The 21,150-nt window shown below is 26.7% G+C and overlaps 1 protein-coding gene across 8 annotated transcripts in view; it reads left to right on the plus strand.

Annotated features, from left to right (window-relative positions):
- LOC145297666 (uncharacterized) overlaps window positions 1-21,150 on the plus strand; it is a 1,332,115-nt gene that overhangs the window by 770,402 nt on the left and 540,563 nt on the right. For all 8 annotated transcript variants that reach the window (XM_080143840.1, XM_080143841.1, XM_080143838.1 and 5 more), the window contains 3 exons: window positions 1,595-1,735; window positions 8,814-8,989; window positions 12,921-13,129. In XM_080143840.1, the coding sequence (XP_079999966.1) occupies window positions 1,595-1,735; window positions 8,814-8,989; window positions 12,921-13,129 (526 nt within the window). The remainder of the gene's footprint in view (window positions 1-1,594; window positions 1,736-8,813; window positions 8,990-12,920; window positions 13,130-21,150) is intronic.

The following is a 21,150-nucleotide window of genomic DNA, read 5'->3' on the forward strand; positions in this document are numbered from 1 at the left end:
AAAAACAGAACCATCTAAAGTGATTCTATAATAAATCTGCCCCAACCAAAATGTAAAGAATATAGAGATTTATGAGCATGAGATATGCAAGTTATTCTGATGTCTCATCTCGATTATTTCAACAAAATACATTATAATGATTCGAACTATAGATGATGTTATCAAACAAAAGAAATAACTACATATTACAATGTAATATATTACAAGGGTATTGATTAAATATTTCTATAAAAGTAATCATAACTTTTAGTAAACATAGACAATATGATAAAAATGACATAATCACATTTGCATATGATTCAAATGTGATTATGTCATTTTTTATGACCTAGCAAAATACCGTACACTTTAAATGGAAAAATTATATATAGTATTCAGATTCAAAAGAAATTCACTTAGATATGGCATTTACTAATAAATAAACCTATAAAACATCTGACTTTTCTTAAGTATCAAGTTTTATACATAAAGGAGATTAAAAAATTCACTATCAGATTTTGAATAAGATATTAATGTAAAAAATTGTATTTATCAATAGTTTCTTGTATTGAATGTGTATATTTGCATATTGCATGTTGCTTGTTGTGCTAATGAAGTAGTTGAGTTTCTTTTGTATTTGTTTTCCCTTGTCTTTTTATTGCTTTGAAATTACCAATTCTTATCTCCACACGGATTATTTTGTTATTTAATCTCATTTTGTAACTGAATTTATTCCTTAAATTATCCAAACCAGGTTTCTTTATGTGCCAATATTGCATCTACGTTTGGTATTATGGCAATATTTCGATTGCAATGAGCTGTACATATTCCATCATCTTTCTATGCTAAAATGTTCTCATAATTTGTCCCTTTTTTATTATTCTGTATATGCTTATATTTTATATAATTAGCTTTTAATTTATTGGTAGCTTTTTTCGAACTTAAGTTTACACATGGTGAGGACAATTATGAAGTGTATATTTCAACAAATTTACTCTGAGAGAATCCCAATTTTTATTTCGTTAAGGTGTTGTATTTTGTTTTGTTTTTTTATATTCATATTTGCAAACTTTAACCACAATAAATACATGGCAGTTTTGCTTTTATAAAAAAGGTAAAGCCTGTCAAGTTAATATCAAAGTTTAAAAGAAGTTTTAGTTCAAGATTTCTTAGTCTTTTTATTTAATAAAAACAGAAAATAATAGTCTAAAGCACATATCAATTTTATGAGTACAATCTTTCAGGTTTGGTGAGAAAGGTTCTGTTTTTTTTTATGAGCAAGTGTAAGATAACACGTCTGTCTTGAACAAAAACCAAGAAAAACAAAATAACTGCTCGTGTAATGTGTATTTTATTAATTATTGCTTTCTAAAAGTTGTATTTAACTGAAAAATATTAAGTATCCCTCATAATAATAATTAAATATATTTTAAATAAGAGAAAGAACTAAAGAATTCAACAGCAAAAGTTGTTTTATATTAAAACAACGATTGCTAAATTAACTTAAATAAATGATTCAGATAATTATGCAAATAACATATCGAACTGGGTTACTGGAAATCAGTTTCTTATTCTAAATTGTTGCATCTGTTTATAGTTAGTATATAATTTTCAGATAAAACTGAACTGCCCGCAATCCAGACATCTAGCAATGTTCTGAAAGAGGACCGTGGCAAAGTGAAGGATGTTGAACATGATGTGCGTTACCTACCTGATATGGAATGGAAATATGAGAATACATTTAATCTTCAAAGAGGTAAGTACTCACCAAATATGTCATTTTGTTACAAGAATCCATTCTTTTTGCATCGTCTAGAGAGATATGCATACTTTCAGGTTGCAAATATATGAAAAGAAAAAGATATAAAATACATAAGTGGTCTAAACATGCACGAATGTTTCATTAAATATGAATAATGTTTCTCTAGGATTGTACCAATGTACACATGTGGTTGTAGGATGTAAAATTCGTTTTTTACATGAATGTGTGATGTTTTTAGTGGAATAAAGTTAAAAATAACATTAGAGTAGAAAATTATTGGAATTCATTGGATGAATTCAGAAATAATGGTAAAAGAATGAATTTACAAGAACATATCTGATGAAATATTTAAACGTCGTTTAACGAATATGGTCTATTAAAAATTATGTGAGAGTATAGCTATATCAAGTTATCTTCTGTATTCTGTGTGTTTACAATTGGTTTGTAAATAATTTCATAAACATAATAAATAAATCTAACTTCCACAAAAATATTATTTACAAACAATAAAATCATTTTGTACCAGTATGAAATTTATCTATTTTTTGTTTGATTATTTTTTAAAGTACGATTGCAAAAAAAAAAAAAAAAATCAAAACTAATTTTAAGTTTATGACTGTATGTATTTACACAGCCATTCCAAATAACAATCTATTTTTTATATTCAGTTCATTAAATGATCAAACTATACTTTAATAAAATTAATTTAACTTTCACAACCATCTTATTTTTTTCTAAAATGATATGCAGGGCTCTTATCTTCTTATATATATAATAATAACTTTATAAGTATGTATGAGAATTGAATTAATTGTTTTATTTATTTAGAAATAATAAGTAAATATTATAAAGATTTTTAGTAATCAAAATACAATATTCATTTAATATTAAATGAATGAAAATAAGAGAAGCAATGATATAAAATTTGCCATAATTTTTTAAGTATTTAAATTTATAAAACTAATTATAATCTAACTCTTCCATAAATGTTAGAAAAAATATATTTAAAAATATTTAAATTTTACTAATTTTATTTTTTATGATGAAATGTTGCAAGCACATAATTTATTACTCAACTATTAAAAGAAAGCTCCATGAATATAAAAATAAATCATAATAAATAATGTTGACAAATATGCAGGTTATTTATGTCAACAAATAAACAAAATGTAGTCAGTATTTACTTGTTTCTCACTGCACCAAAATGTAGTACAAGACCTAAAGGTGGAGACCACCATCTCTGTTGAGAGGACACTCAAGTTGGGTGCAAAAATAGCCGAGAATAGATATGTCCACATTCTCTAGGCCGAACACCTCAGGTGACCAGTAATTACCTCCTCCCTTTTCAAAGGAGAACGTAATTCTTGGGAAGTTGCATCTCTTAGGCTTTAACCAAACTATATCTCATCCCAATAAAGAAGAGTTAGAAAGTTCAAATCAATACCTAGGTTGCCAAAGTTATATAATCTACATATACAGGTATATATAATATACATTACTGTAATAGTAATACTTGTACAATTCTGTTAAATCCCATCGGTTGGGATGGCAAGTAATCAATGGTGTCATGACTGATGAGCTACCAGCTCCAGAAAGCCTTTATGTGATGCAGCTGCAAAATAGATCGTAATACACTCCCTGTAAGAATGATGAGTTTAATTCTTCAATAGAAGATGCAGAGAGTGTTTTGATACAGCTTGGGCTAATTCTCGGTGCATGAGGATAACATGAATTAGACGACAAAATAATTTAATAACAAAAACACTTGGAGAAGACAAACCTCAAGTCTTATCGTGTGAAGTTATTCATCAGGTGAAAGTTGAAAAAGTTTTGAAAATAAGACCCTATATAATGTTTGAAAAATAAAACCCTATATAATGTTTGGAAAATAAAACCTTATATAATGTTTTGAAAATAAGACCCTATACAATGTTTTGAAAATAAGACCCTATATAATGTGTGGAAAGGTTACACGGATTGATTTTAAAATGTCAGATTGGCAGTCATTTTAAGTTGTTAATGGAACTTAATGTTAAAATTGTTGCCAAATTTTGAATCTGTATCAAAACCAGATAAAATTTGATCTAGTGATATGCAATACTATCTGGTATATTTCAACTTTCTAAGGACTAGACAACAAATTGAGTGAGGCATTATTTTTTTTTATTTGACAATTATGAAAAATAGTAATTTTCTGAATTTTAAAAATGATTCTCAATCCAGACATAGAACTGGATCATATCCAGAATGAGGATATTCTTGAGCATAGACACAGCTTTGGTAAAAAAGTCACTCAAACTTGATGATTATTTTTTGTATAAAATTACTAACAGACAAACAAACTAAGAAATAAGTAAAAAATCATTCAAATATAAGCTCCTTGTTTTGAGAGTAACTGATAATATATTCATTTGTTTAATTGAAAAATAATGATTTATATTCTGATAAAATTTTGTTTTTTTCTCGCACTGACATTGATATAAAAAGTCTATTTTTTCTATTAAAAATTATTAAAACAAACTTCTTAGACATTGATATGCGAGCGATTACATGAAGGTTAACTAATTTGTATATTCCTTTGAAAAAGCAGTTTTAATTACTTTTATGGTTTTTATAAAACAAATAATCTTTGTTTTATTTCATTATCATGCTGAATTTTATTTATGCATACTTTCTATATTCTACATAATTGCATAGAATACTTTCCAGCATGTGGATATATATATATATATATATATATATATATATATATATATATATATATATATATATATAAGTAACCTTGTCGGTGCGTAAAACGTCTCTACCAAATTCCTCTCGGAATATTTGGTCTACAGAGTTTAAATCTGATATCTATGGTATTTGGCAAACGTACTGTTTTATTTGACTTACTCTACCAAATTCAACTGTTTTTTCTTCAATTTTTACTCTTTAGCAGCCACAGTTGCCAGTTAGAAACCAAATCAACAGTGTACTACATATAGTACACTGTTGATTTGGTTTCTAACTGGCAACTGTGGCTGCTAAAGAGTAAAAATTGAAGAAAAAACAGTTGAATTTGGTAGAGTAAGTCAAATAAAACAGTACGTTTGCTGTTTCTTTTGTGCATGCTCAAAAATAAACATTCATAGCTCAAAGTCGCTTAATTTATAACCATTCGTCTGTAGTTCAGATTGCAACGATGCTGGATAGATAAATCATGACAAGCTCTAAATGTTCTACAAGTATTTGTGCTGATATTGTTATCGATTTTCCAGTGAAAAACTTTAAAATTTTGTGAAAATAGTTTTACTTTATTGTCTACAAGTACTTATTTCCTATGAAAACTGATCTGTTTTTGTTTTATCTAAAGAAGAATTGAATCATAAACAATATGAATAAATTGATTTCTAAAAACATGTTTTTTAATTTAGTCTTATAATTGTTTTCCGAAATGATATGAGTTTAATAAAGTGTGCATTTCTCTTTGTGTCTATATGTTTAGCGTTTATTCTAGAACTTTTCTATACATTGCCTAAGCTTCAGAATTTTTTCCAAAGGGGCAATTTTATAATGATTAAAGAAAACAAAGAATTCTTGGTCTTGGGTGGAAATTCTCAATGACAGATCAAAGCAATAATTAGTGAAACTGATAAAAGCATTTTCTAATTGCAGTTTACTCTGACAAGGAATAACATCTGTAAGAATGTAACCCATAATTCTATGTAGTAAAATAGAAAAAGATATTCTCAAACGCTATTGTTCATTTGTCAAAAGAGATTAAGGTGTAGAATACAAGTATAGGCTGAGAACTCTGCGGCCACACTGAATATCCACAAAAGTAAAATCAATCAAGCCAATAGCAATGTAAACTCACCACCTTAGTATTTGATAAGTGTTAGAAAAAACTATTTTCTGATGAATCAGATATGTTAATATTTATACATAATCATACATAATCAAGGGGTCAAATAAAAAAAGGTGAAAATAAAAAGTTGTCAAAAACGTTGTCTATTGAGACAATGTTTTTGACAAATTTTTATTTTATTATTTCTGTTAAGTGGTCAACTTGTGTGATTAAATAAATATAATAATGTTGATTAACTGAAATTTATATCTTGAAAATGTATTTTATCTATAGTTTATCTGTAATTGCTAGCTAGTGTCTGGTTTGTGCTAATCATAATGAATAATAATAATTGCAATAATCATAATGAATAATAACAATTGCATTAATCATAATGAGTAATAACAATTGCACTAATCATAATGAGTAATAACAATTGCACTAATCATAATGAATAATAACAATTGCACTAATCATAATGAATAATAATAATTGCACTAATCATAATGAATAATAATAATTGCACTAATACTAATGAATAATAATAATTGCACTAATCATAATGAATAATAATAATTGAACTAATTATAATTAATAATGACAATTGCACTAATCATAATGAATAATAATAATAATTGCACTAATCATAAAGAATAATAACAATTGCACTAAGCATAATGAATAATAACAATTGCATTAATCATAATGAGTAATAACAATTGCACTAATCATAATGAGTAATAACAATTGCACTAATCATAATGAATAATAACAATTGCACTAATCATAATGAATAATAATAATTGCACTAATCATAATGAATAATAATAATTGCACTAATGCTAATGAATAATAACAATTGCATTAATCATAATGAATAATAACAATTGCATTAATCATAATGAATAATAATAATTGCACTAATCATAAAGAATAATAACAATTGCACTAATCATAAAGAATAATAACAATTGCACTAAGCATAATGAATAATAACAATTGCACTAATCATAATGAATAATAATAATTACATTAATCATAATGAATAATAACAATTGCATTAATCATAATGAATAATAATAATTTCACTAATCATAATGAATAATAATAATAGTTGCACTAATCATAATGAATAATAATAATAATAATAATAATAATAATAATTGCACTAATCATAATGAATAATAATTGCACTAATCATAATGAATAAATTATTATTCATTATGATTAGTGCAATTATTATTCATTATTATTAGTGCAATTATTATTATTATTATTATTATTATTCATTATGATTAGTGCACTAATTATAATGAATAATAATTGCACTCATCATAATGAATAATAATAATAGTTGCACTAATCATAATGAATAATAATAATTTCACTAATCATAATGAATAATAATAATTTCACTAATCGTTATGAATAATAATAATAATTGCACTAATACTAATGAATAATAATAATTGCACTAATACTAATGAATAATAATAATTGCACTAATCAAAATGAATAATAACAATTGCACTAATCAAAATGAATAATAACAATTGCACTAATCATAACGAATAATAATAATTACATTAATCATAATGAATAATAATTATAATTTCACTAATCATAATGAATAATAACAATTGCACTAATCATAACGAATAATAACCATTGCATTAATCATAATGAATAATAACAATTGCATTAATCATAATGGATAATAATAATTGCACTAATCATAATGAATAATAATAATTGCACTAATCATAATGAATAATAATAGCACTAATCATAATGAATAATAATAATAATAATTGCACTAATCATAATGAATAATAATTGCACTAATCATAATGAATAATAATAATTGCACTAATAATGAATAATAATAATTGCACTAATTATAATGAATAATAATTGCACTAATCAAAATGAATAATAACAATTGCACTAATCATAATGAATAATAATAATTGCACTAATCATAATGAATAATAACAATTGCACTAATCATAATGAATAATAACAATTGCACTAATCAAAATGAATAATAACAATTGCACTAATCAAAATGAATAATAATAATTGCACTAATAATGAATAATAATAATTGCACTAATTATAATGAATAATAATTGCACTAATCATAATGAAAAATAATAATTGCACTAATCATAATGAATAATAACAATTGCACTAATCATAATGAATAATAATAATTGCACTAATCAAAATGAATAATAATTGCACTAATCAAAATGAATAATAATTGCACTAATCAAAATGAATAATAACAATTGCACTAATCATAATGAATAATAATAACTGCACTAATCATAATGAATAATAATTGTCCAGGATGAATCTCACCCAAGTTTGTCTTTGATATTGTTGCAGTAAATCACATCATCGTATTGTCAGTCATGAATTTATTATTGATTGGTAACTACTCAAGGACAGTGTGTTCATTGGTCATCCATCAGGCAAGGTGACCCAGCTATTTCTTCATTCACCTGTTGATTTAGTCAACCATGTCCACTATCCTGTCTGACGTATTGGATGGCAACTATGCAGTGCTCGATCATTTTGACTCATAAACTATAATCTGAAGGACATTGCGGTTAAACAGATAGGTCCTGATGTTTAGATCAATTTTTTTAGAAGATAACAAGCCCAAATAGCTCTACTTCTATATGCTTACTTACGGCTGCTTTTGTGCATTCTTGGTCAAATCAAACATAACTGACATCTTGTAATTCTTACATGCATCTGTAGTGATGGCACTGTTGGCAAGTTGAGCATTGGGCATTCATTTCTTTGACAACATGTTTGGTTGAGTTTAACTATGCACTGCTGCAAGTCTGCTACCAAGCACAATTTTTTTTACCAAGAATCTTCTAACACATAATAGACTACTGCTGAAACGATATCACTAAGTATTAACTCCAAATCTAACTCAGAGCTCAAGTAAGAAAATATAACTATTTTATTTTTTTTCTAAAAGGAAATGCTTTACTAATGAAATATATATAGTCATTGGAGTTAGTATTTATAAAGACAACCTAAATTGAAGTTAAACATAAAAGTTTTATCTCTTGAGGTTACAAAGAAAATTATTAGCATAGATTATATATGTAAACAGTTAAAAACATCATAAACAACATTTTTTTACATGTTTTATTTCAGAGTGAAATTATTAGAAAATATTTGTTTACTTACAATATTTATTGATACTTTTATTGTTTTTAGGATCCAATATGGCAGCCAAAATTGAAGTCGTCAAGTTGGACCCTGTGCATAAGTTCATCCCAGTCGATCATTCCAGTGTAAATGATAATCAGGCGTTCTATGACCGTAGCATCCTTCACAAATATTGCCTATACCCTATGCCAGCCTATTATCAGCTAGAGTATGTGGTACATAAAGTGAGTTTTTATTGATAATTTATCTACATTTCTAGAATTGCTTGATTTAAAAACATCATTTGCTTTCAGTTGTTAATTACAGTTGCATACATCTTGAAAGGATAGATTATGGTTTTAAAGGATTGCTTCAATGAAAGTATGGAAACAAAGTGGATGAAGAGGGACTAAGATAAAATAATTCATTAAAAAAAACTGGTGTTCAATTATTTTAATATGATTAATAAATGTTTAAAGTAATGTGTTTCCCTTTACATGTCTCAAGTCTGTGTAATCTGAAAAGAAGTAACGATATCTTAGATGCCAATATTATGGCATAATGACTATCGACCCTATTTTATGACTATATAAACTTTTCTAAAGGAACCTACGAAGAACAAGTAGTCTTTCTGTAACATACTATTCTGTGATTAAATGATTTAGTTTGGAATAGCTGCATCATTCATCGTATGAGCCAGTGCGTTGACCATGCTGCTGAGAGGATCTTATTTTGTCTTGGAATATGTGGTCTAAAATGTTACTAAAGACAAGATGTTAAAAATTAGTACAAACTTATTCTGGGGCAGCCGGAAAGAATGAAGAAGAAAGAAAAATAATAGCCACTGTTCTCTTTAGATGGCTATGAGATTGTCAAGTTTGTCACATGATATGCGAATAAGATGCTCTGATTAGGAATAATAAAAAAAAAAGCCTAAGTTTTGAGAGACTCGGAAGTTTTATATTTGGACGTTGAAGAAGCAAATCTTGTGAGCAGTGAGTCGTGTTTTGAAGTTGGGAGTTTAGACAGCAGAGTGTCGAACGTTGATGTTGAATTTTTGACAGCAGAGTAATGAGTTGTGGAATTGAATTTATTGACATCAGAACCAAGAGTTGAACAAGTAACACTTTGCTTTAATTTACACTTCTGTAAATGTATACTTTTAAATATACCACAGCATTGTGCTATTTATTATCTGCTTTTCAAGATCACAACACTGGCAATAAGGACAAAACTTATTCAAGCATAGTATAATTCTTAACGCACAAGATATAATAAATCTATGAAAGTTACAAAAGACTTGTACATAATAAAAATGGTGGAGTAAGCATCTCTTTTTAATTGGCTTACACACACAACCTTTGTGCCAGAGTTCAAAGGAAGGAGTGACAATTGAGAAAAATACACGAAAAGTGTTGATTTATAGGATACATCTAACATCGTCTCTACCGATATTTTTTTTTGCCCTTTTTCTTTTGTCATGACAAACTAATTTACCCAGTTTTCTTAGATAAAATGTGAAGACTTAATTGAACATAGTTTTAATCTAAAACAATTGTTTAATATTCCAAAGTGAATTAGTAAATAATGTCTCTGTTAAAATAGTGTTATGCAATTGTAAAAATTATATTCTACTTCATTTTTCCAAATAATATCTATTTTATCTCTTTTCTGCCGAAATTTTATACAAATCATTCTAAAATAGTAGACTATATTCTATATAATACATTTGTACTATTGAAATGAGATTTACCAATTATATACGTTATAGTATCCTATAAAATCAATACCGTTCCAGAAAAATTTGCATTTTTTTTTAATATTTGTGACATATTTAAGTAAATTATATATATATATAAAACCAAGTTATGTGTTTATCAAGTTTCGTCTTTATTGCGAGATTACTTAAAGTTTCATCTTTATTGCAAGACTTCCTCTGAAGTCTGCCTCTCTCTATCTTGTCAGAATATTCTTTTCATTATTCTCATCATATATATATATATATATATATATATATATATATATATATATATATATATAAAATGAAAATTACAATTGAAATTACAAAAATGATCCAAGATGGTAAAATTAAAGTAAATTATAAATATTAAAGAATTAATATTAATAAAATTATCTCAGCCAGATATAAAAGCTCGATAAAACCAAATAGGAAATAGAGCTTATAATATGAGCAAACAGTTAATAAAATATGTTAAAAAAAAGGAAACACTAGATAAATGGATAGTCCTTAATCCGCGGAGTTTCAAAGAAATACTTTCCTTCTCATCAGAGGGTAGGAATTAGCAAAATGCGGGATCGGATTTTGCATGCAGAAGTATTTGATGAAACAACAAGTAAGCCTAAGATCTTACTTGAAAACAAAAAAAGTGAAGCAGAGGGAATATGGTAAAGAAAAAGGTGATTACACACGAATGGATACTGGTGGAAGATAAAAAATCCAGTGACGGTAAAATCCAAATGTAAAACTTCAAGAAAGTTAAAAGAATTTCCATTTGTACAAGTAAAATCCAAGGAAATCCCGTAATTGGAGGAAGATGGTCCATAATAATCCAAAGGCAGAAATCCATGATATAATTCACAAAAATCTGTGCAAGAAAAAAAAGAAAAGATTCCAATAATATTAATAAAAGAAAAATAAGATGTGCTTTTCACTCTACTTCCGAGACATAAATATAAATAAGAAAGATCTGGGAAGAGAAAGAAGAGAAAAAAAAATGATGATAAAGTTAAATATAAAATAATATATATATGTGTGTGTGTGTGTGTGTGTGTGTGTGTGTGTGTGTGTGTGCGTGTATAATAAATGAATTATAGATGATGTCTGAATGAGAAATTTTAAATTATTTAATTGAAGGACGCCTAAAGCTTATTAATCTCTATTATAAGTGAAATAACAAACACATAATTAACTTTACTTTCAGAAATATAAAATAATTGAATAAAAAACGAACCTAAGCCAATACCCAAAATATAAAAACTATTTCAAGGAAGCACATATTAAAATAAAGTCAGCTATTAAATTGATACATTCACAAAAGAGTGTGTTGCAGGGCCGGTCGTCCGGAGAAAATCGACCCAACAACTAACAAGGTAGACACAGGCAAAAAGTAAACAGCAAAAAGGCAAAGAAGAATGACACAGTTTGTTTGGTTAAAGATGCGGGTTAACCTTTTATTTGCAAAGGAAGCAAAAAAACTCGTATGAGCTGGATGCTAGTTGTCCGGAAGGTCGCATTTCACCAGAGGCTAAGGTCTGGAGGTCTGGAATAGGTACTCTAGATGTAGCGTGGTTCCAGATTGCTCCCTGGGTCTGGAACGATCAGCTGGATGGTGGACACTGAGAACGCAGGGGTCAGTGTTAAGGAACAGACGACACTGAAAACGTAGGGTCAGTGTTAAGGAATGGGCAGTCGGTAGGGAGCGAGGTTGCAGACTGGAAGAACAAGGTGCAAAGGAGGTTGCAGACTGGAAGAGTGAGGTGCGAACGAGGTTGCAGGTCGTAGGAGCGAGGTGCAGGTAAGGTTGCCAGAAAGCTGCAGTAGGAGCTGGAGGCACCAAGGGCTGGAAAGGCTGCGGGAATGAGCAGGAAGCTGCTGGAGTGAGCTGGAAGGCTGCAGGAGTAAGTAGGAAGTTGCTGGAGACTAAATATATACTTCAACATCATGTTCCTTGCCATCTGTTATTCTTCTTTGAATTTTTATATTTATCATCTGTCAGGTTTTGTTTATTTATCATCTGTCAGGCCTTCAATAGCAATGCTTTATAGAATATGCACAATGTTTTAAACAAATTATACCACTTTTTTATAATTGCTTTCTGCTGTTATCATCCCGTGTAAGCCAAACTTATGCTCAATTATTCTTATTAATACTCATATAAAAGCATTTCAATACAACTAAACTCATCCTTCAGTAAACAATCTAACCAAATATATTTGTAGTAAGCTCTAATTTTCAAATGACAATTTTTCCTACTGCAATAAATGGAAATAATTTTCAATTTCCAGTTATTACAAATGTGTGCATAATTTACTGAAATAGATGAAATAATGAAGCTGAACTTTTGTTGCATATAAGCTTGCATACTGTCTGCAATTAGTTAACTCAAGCAAATTACCTCATGCATAATAGTATGTATTTTTATTCGATCATTACAGGACGTCACCTATGAAATGGACCGAGGTGTAAATACGAATGACCAGCTCCTTCCATGTCGTGGATACCAACCACATGGGCGCTTCCCGGACTTACGCCAACCTGATCGCAGCTCTCTCCTATGTGCCAAAATTGGTCCTTTGGCAAAAATGTTTGGCATTGAGGAAGAACTAACAGAAATGACGACAGTCCGAGTTGAGAAGTCCATTAGGTAAGAATACAGTGAGAGTTTAATATCAATAATAATACTAACTATATAACAACAACAACAATAATAATGATAATAAAAGTGATGGTGACGGTATAATAATATTGCTTATAATTTTAAAATAACTTTTTTTTATTAAATTGGCTTTTTGACAATGAATATTGTTGCTTAGAACACTTTGTTCAAATGAATCTGTAATCATATGAACAATTTACTGTATACAGTAATTTATATACCAAGAAATCTTGGTAAGCACAAAATTGATATTTCTAATTTCAAACGACACAATACTTTTTTTACTGGTACTTTTTAATGAAAACATAGAAAACCTGCTTAGTCTTTGTTTCATTGAAATTATTATTTATATTGTTGCATGACTTTTTGATTTAAAAATTTTTTCAGTAAGAAATACTAACTTCTTCATTATATGGAAGCATTCATAGAGAGTAAAGTATTTTAAAATTATACAAAAAAATAAAGAAAATTTTTTTTACTATTACTCAAATATAATGAAAAAAGTTTTCTTTTTTTAAGTTAGGTTGGAGGTTGAATATTTATTGCCAGATTTTTTTGTCATATCGGTTCGGATTCAACTGTAGTTTTGCATTTAAACTATAAATTTATCAGTTTTCACACTTTTCATGAAGCATAGTTGTTAGTATAATTATTTTATGGCAAATTAATTTTATTTAATTATGCAATTATTAAATATCTAAACAAATTCTTATTTGATTGCATCATTTTGGAAGAAGTAAAACTTGTGATTAAGCATTTATTCTGATAATAATCAGAATAATAAACTTGTTAACACTGTATCAGAGTTTAAAAAAATGTTTTTTTTTGCTATAATTCATTAAATAGTTTAAGCAATTCATGTTATTTTCAATTTCTAATTCTAAACTGATTATAGATTATTAAAACAAGCTTTAGAGTTGTAGGTGGATTAAAATAAATCCCTTTTTTATACTTTTTAGATATAACAGTTCTCATTTTCTTACATAAATGACTACTTTTTTATGTTTCTAAACTTTTGAGATGAGGATTAATAATTTTTATTTGGATTATTTTTATCTTGAGAACACTTGTCAGAATAATCCAAATAGACAGCTTTTTTATGAACAATTTCTGAACATTATAAATTACTTCATTAGTGCTGACCTCAGTTTTATAGCATAGTTATAGGTTTGATTTCATTTATAATTTAGATTTTGTTTATGTATATGTGCATTTATCAGAAAAAAAAAGTAATTTTGAAAAAATCAGTTTTTTTGCAGTTTTTGTGGTTGGATTTATCACAGGTGAAAGCAAAACAAGTGTTTTTTATAAATCATCGGTTATCATTTTCAAAAATTCATGACGAGGTATGAGTTTAGTATTGTGCAAAATATAAGCCTAAGAACCTTAAATGTTGTTATGTATATATATATATATATATATATATATATATATATATATATATATATATTCAAAATATTTACAGAAGTTATGTCTACAACTTTAATTCATTCTTTTTTTTCAGATTTTTCATTTAGTATATATATATATATATATATATATATATATATATTTGAATCTGCTTTGCAAATTTTCACAAATATTTTAAAATCTATTAATTAGCTTTTACAAAAAAAAAGGATTAACAATGGTGATCCAAATATTTAAATCATCGTATTCAACAATTGTAAATGACCTATGAACTGAATTTGTAAATATGTAAAAATTCAAATTACAACTCAATTTTCATATCATTAATTTAAGTAGTATTAGTTATGTATTTTACATTCATAAATTTCATTTTATTGTTGTTTAAAAAAAACGTGGACACAAAAAATGCTGCTTGTATTATTCCAAAATTTAATGTTTTTACCGAACATGAAATTATATTTAAATAATAATAATTGAATTCAAATTTTCTTTTAAATATTAAATTGCTGAAATGAAACATTAATGTTTTTGCTCCATATTATTGTATTGTCTGCATTTCTTATGTTTAACCAGAAATATTGTCCATTCAATTATAGAAATTATAGAATGGAATTTAGTTTTGTTGGATTTGTGGCTTTTGAAAATAAAATTTTTGAGATCATAATTCCACCAGAGATCTAGAAATGCAATAGTATCATGACAAGCTGCTTTAGCAAATGTAACAAAACGTGTGTAGGAGATACACTAATTACTTGGTCCAGTCTGCAAAATATTCAGCAGAGCCAAACTCCGGCTGATGCAACCTAACATTGTAAATCGAAATGGTGTGTAGTTAATGAAATAACAACATGCTATTTTGACTAACAACTTAAATCCACAACAACATGCTCTTGAATCAATCCGGAATAATGATGTTCACTTAAACATCCAAAACTGTCAATTGATGCTGATGATGATAGGTCTTAAATAATATTATTAATACTAGACATTCTACTCTCCCCTATTCAGGCCATTTTCATTTCAATTTCTAGCTTGGCACACATACCATTTACATAGAAATGAAGCCAATGCCACCCAATTAACTTATTAATCTCTTTCTTCCACACTATATTTGAAAGTGTCAAGTTTGGGTATGTATTACCCGATTACCAATTTCATTTAATTATTTTGAAAACTTAAAAACAGACTGATATTTTTATGTTTAAAAACAATTAGTGAAATATTTATTTTCGTCAATTGATCATTTAAATTTTTATTTACTCGAATTGAGAGGGAGGTTACCATCATATGCAACAATATGAGTAAGACAATGCTTTTTAATAGTCTTTGCATTAATAAATCTATTTTATTTGTTGCTTTTATTTATAAGTAATCTTAATGAACTCTAAATTGAATAGTTTTGTCAAACTTAACTCAATACACTACTTTTTATGTCAACTGTTCATATTTCAAATTTTATAAACATCTAACCAGTCATTTTGAATCCATGGGCACATTTCTATTCAAGAGGAAGATGTTTCTTCTCCTTTGCTTCCATCAAAATAAATCAGCCTCTTTATATTAAAGATTACACTCCCTATAATATCTTTCAATGTTCCAAATTTATTTAAAAATTTTCTAGTAGTTTTTTCATCCATTAATTTTCGAGAAGAAACGGTGATCCCCTCAAAAATAAAACAGCTAATAATTACTCTGTATAATGGCTATTATCAAAAGTTTAAAATTTTCAATCTATCTGTAAATTTATTTTCAAATTGTCTGTGTGTAGATGAGGAGTTCTGTTTCCTTTGTCTCTCAAAAGAAAATCAATCATGGCTAATCAATTTATACTCTCTATAAAGTTTCCAATCTAGTTTTAGATTTAATAAAAATCTATCATTAGAGTTTATATCCATTAAAATTTATATTCATTAGAGTATCCATCATGTATTCATTCATTTTCTGGCTTAGCAAGTGGTGTTTGGGTTAGCAAGTGGTGTCTAATTATATTACTCCTCTCAAAAATAAACCAAGCATGCCTATTGACTCATTGATATTCCAATATATTATAAGAATCTGTCCAGTATCTTCCCTTCCAATAAATGTACAGACTCACATGCATTCATCTTTATTATATATCCAGTTTTATGTTAATAAAATTACCCCTAAAATCTATTCCAATAATAAGCATAATTATACCTAATTTAAATTAGGTTTCTTGAATATTTTATCTCATTCAATTATTTTATTGTTTTCATTTATTTTTTCCTTTTTCTCGTTGGAGATAAATCTCAAATATGATAGCAGTAGCAATATATATGCCCTTTTAACTAGTTGAAACTGTTTACATAACTGACATTATGATGGACTGATGAATTCTATTTGTCTTGTCTAATATATATTATGAGGGAAGTTGATTGAAACAGAAAGGGAAAAATTATAAACATTCAAACGGTGTATTTATGTATTTTTCCTAACATATTATGTCTAGTCTGAGAAAACAGTAGGTTAAAACATTATACTTTCCAATAGAGCTACTATATATATATATATATATATATATATATATATATATATATATATATATATATATATATATATTCATCTTCCTCGTTATTTATCTTTTTTCAACAAGTCAAAACTGACTTTTTTTTCAGCACTTGTTTTGTAGTGCAGAAACAATCATATTATTATGTAAATTTTGAATATTTTCCACACTGATTCATCAGAAAAATAGAGACCTTTTAACTTTAAAAGAAAAGCAAAAAGAATTATACAAAATCACATAAATCTGAAAAAATCTAAATCCATTGTGTGCCATGTTTAATTTAATAGGAAAGACTATATATATATATATATATATATATATATATATATATATATATATATATATATATATATATGAATGAGAGAGTATACAAACACTGGCTACATATTTGAAAACGTTTTAGTTACAGTTGTAAAGCAGCTGAGCAAGTCAACCTGTTAGTACAACAGCAACTAAAAAAGGTTATATTGACAAACCCACCGAATCCTGATGCACATTTTGCAAACATTCTTGATTTGATTTGACAACTTGTCAGTCTCCTGACAACTTGTCCTAAACAATGCACATTGACTGTTTCATCTCCTCTAGGATCCTTCAAGCATTTGTTTCAATTATGACTAACTCTAAGTTCAAACAGAATTTGGACAACCCTTTCTATCACAGTGTACGGATACCCAAGGGCTGATTGGGACAACTTTAGATCTTTCATCTTTGAAATCCCCCCTGTACACTATTTTCAGAAAAAAGCGTTCTGTGTTGCTCCTAATATATCATTGGTTAAGCGTTGGTATTGAGTTTTATACCCTTTAACAAGTTCTAATAGAAACTATAGTCATCCTTGGTATACCACTACTGCTATTGCACACAGAAGTCATTATTTCAATTCCTTTCAATTAGAAGAATTCTCTGAAATCAAAACCATTCTTAAAATTTTCCGCAACAGCTGCAAAAGAGTAATAGAAAATGCAAAAGAATCCTATGTCAACTTGATTAAATCCAGAATTGCTTAGCAGAGGCTTGGTTTCAATGAGTCTTTGAGAATAACAAATAGGCTCCTAAACAGATATAAGACATCTATTCCGACCGTCATAAATGGATCTGGATTGATTTCTTTGGCATTTGAGGAAGCCAGACCATTCAATGAATTGGGCATCAATGTCCACATTTTGCGATCAATGCATTTATTACTCCAATTTCCCTTTATGACTGGTAACACTGTTAAAATAAAGGTGGCATCATATTTTTATCCAGGATGTTGTCAAAAGAATCAAGAATGTTAATGCAAACAAGGCAACAGGTTCAAACAACATTTCAGTCATTGTACTCAGATAACTTGTATCCAAGCTGTTCAATTGTTGTTTAAAATAGAAATGGTTTTAATCTCCATCGAAAACATTGTCTCTGCTCTCTATTTAAAAATATTGGATAAACAGTATAGACTGATCAGTTTCCTGGGGGTTCTTGCATGATTTTTATTGAATTTGCACTAAAAAGACAAATTCAGCAAAAGTAATCTACTTACAGACAAGTATATGCATTTATCTTTTCAAGATCAACAACTGACATACTGACTATAATAGCATACATGATCAGTGAATTTATTAGGTTGATTTCTGAACAAAAGTTGATTAAAAATTTCTTCAATTGTGTTAAGTAATTCCAAAATGACGTCACAGGATGACCTGGACTATGTGAATATCATTTCAATGTTTTCTTATGTAGACCGACACTATGATAACAGTAAACAAATTCGCATCCTCTATCTATGAATCAGAGGAACACTATTAGATAAGTTACACGTGTTAGTTCACTCAGTTCTTCCTATAACATAGGATAAACGTGTGTTACTGTTAGCCCGACACCATATTGAATATCCACTCGAGGCAAGGGACATAACTAAATATAGAGAAAAACGCCACCAAGTTCGATAATTCCAACTTTAACATTGCTGGATTCTTCTGGTGTCAGGTGTAAGCTAAAGTTAACAAACAACTCTTAAAATTTCAGTAGAGGCTCCCATCATTGTCAAACAGTTTGTGATCTGTTCCTGTTCCATTTAATTTGGATTTCCTCCTTTAACAATATTTCCTTTACTCAACTCTCAAACGTCTATCACTTACAAGATTTGATGATTTTAAGATCTCTACAAAAGATGCGTTGCCTGTTTTGCAAAGTACTTCTAACAACTGGGATATTCTGAAAATCTCTTGCAGTATGGCATTTCTCAATACACTGGTATCAGCAGCTTCACTTAGTGCAAGTGTCTCAGAGTCTAATGGCTCTTTGTTACTTGGTCAAGTATTTTTTTTTTTTTGATGACCAGCATATAGGGGTTTACCGCCATTTCATCACCTGACATTTAATCACCCGATTATTAATCATGGGCATTTAATCATGTTTTTCATCGCGTGGATACTTATTCACTCGATACCGCAACAATTAATCACCTCTTAGGAAAAAAATAAAATTTACTTATGTAATAATGTTATTTATGTGATTATGTTAAATTTTTAGCTCCTTTAACAATTTTGGGGTTATTTTTATGAGAGATTAAAATCTATAGGGTAAAACTGTCCCTCCGCTCCTGCCAATCATGCAAGGGTTAGAGGAGAGGCTATCTATTCGTTTAAAGTAAATATCAGCCACTTTTTAAAAACATTTTTCATAAATAAACAATGAACATAACATTTATCTTATTTAAAGTTATTTTAAAAAATAAAATATATTATTTTCTTTTTTTTTTTACTTAATGTTAACAAACAATGCTGAACATGAAAAAAAAACAATGCAGAACATTACAAAAGAAACCTTTATAATATTTAAATATTTAAATAATTTAAAATAATACATATAATCTTCTTCATTTTATTTTTTAAATAATTTAAAATAATATATATATATATATATATATAATCTTATTCATTTTTTTTAATAATGTAAAATAATACATATAATTTTATTCATTTTATTTTTTAAATAATTTTAAATAGTGTATATAATCTTATTCATTTTATTTTTAAATAATTTTAAATAATATATATCATTTAATTAATTTTATTATTTAAATAATTTTAAATAATATATATAATATATTCGTTTTGTTTTTAAATAATTTGTAATAATAAATAAAATCTTATTCATTTTTTTTAAATAATTTTAAATAGTTTATATGATCCTATGCATGTAATTTAAATGTTTTTTAAATAATATATATAATCTTACTCATTTTATTTTTTAAATAATTTTAAATAATACATATAATGTTAATAATTTAAAATATATATATATAATCTTATTTATTTTTTAAATAATTTTAAATGATATGTACAATTTTATTTAATTTATTTTTTAATTATTGTGAATAATATATATAATCTTATTCATTTTTTAAAATAATTTTGAATAATATATATAATGTTCATAATTTTTAAGGTATTCATTTTTTGAAAAATAATTTTAAACAATATATTATTTTACTATTTTTTTTTATAATTTAAAAAAATATATAAAATCCTAGTGTTTTTCAATTTTAAATGATATATATATCATTTTATACATTTTATTTTTTAATCAATTTAAAAAATATGAATATAATCTTATCATTTTATTTTCAAAATAATTAAACTATATATTTTTTATTTTTGTAAATAATTTTAAATAATTTATATGATTATATTCATTTTATATTTTAAATAATTTTAAATAATATATATAATCGTATTCATTTGTTTTTAAATAATTTTTTAAATACATACAATTTTACATAAAAATATGGTTAAATAATATATATTATCTAAATCATTCTATTTTTAATACATTTTTTGGTGATATATATAATTATATTCATTTTATTTTTTAAATAATGTTAAAAAATATATATAATCTTATTGCTTTAATTTTAAATAATTTTAAATAATTTATATTATATTCATTTTATATTTTTAATAATTTTCAAAAATATGTAAATAATTATATTCAGTTTATATTTTAAATAATTTTTAATAGTATTTATAATGTTATTTATTTTATATTTGTAATAATTTTAAATAATATATATGATGTATTCATGTTT

The sequence above is a fragment of the Euprymna scolopes genome, chromosome 18 (genome assembly GCF_053919585.1).
Source record: "Euprymna scolopes isolate OS-2025 chromosome 18, ASM5391958v1, whole genome shotgun sequence".
NCBI lineage: Eukaryota > Metazoa > Mollusca > Cephalopoda > Sepiida > Sepiolidae > Euprymna > Euprymna scolopes.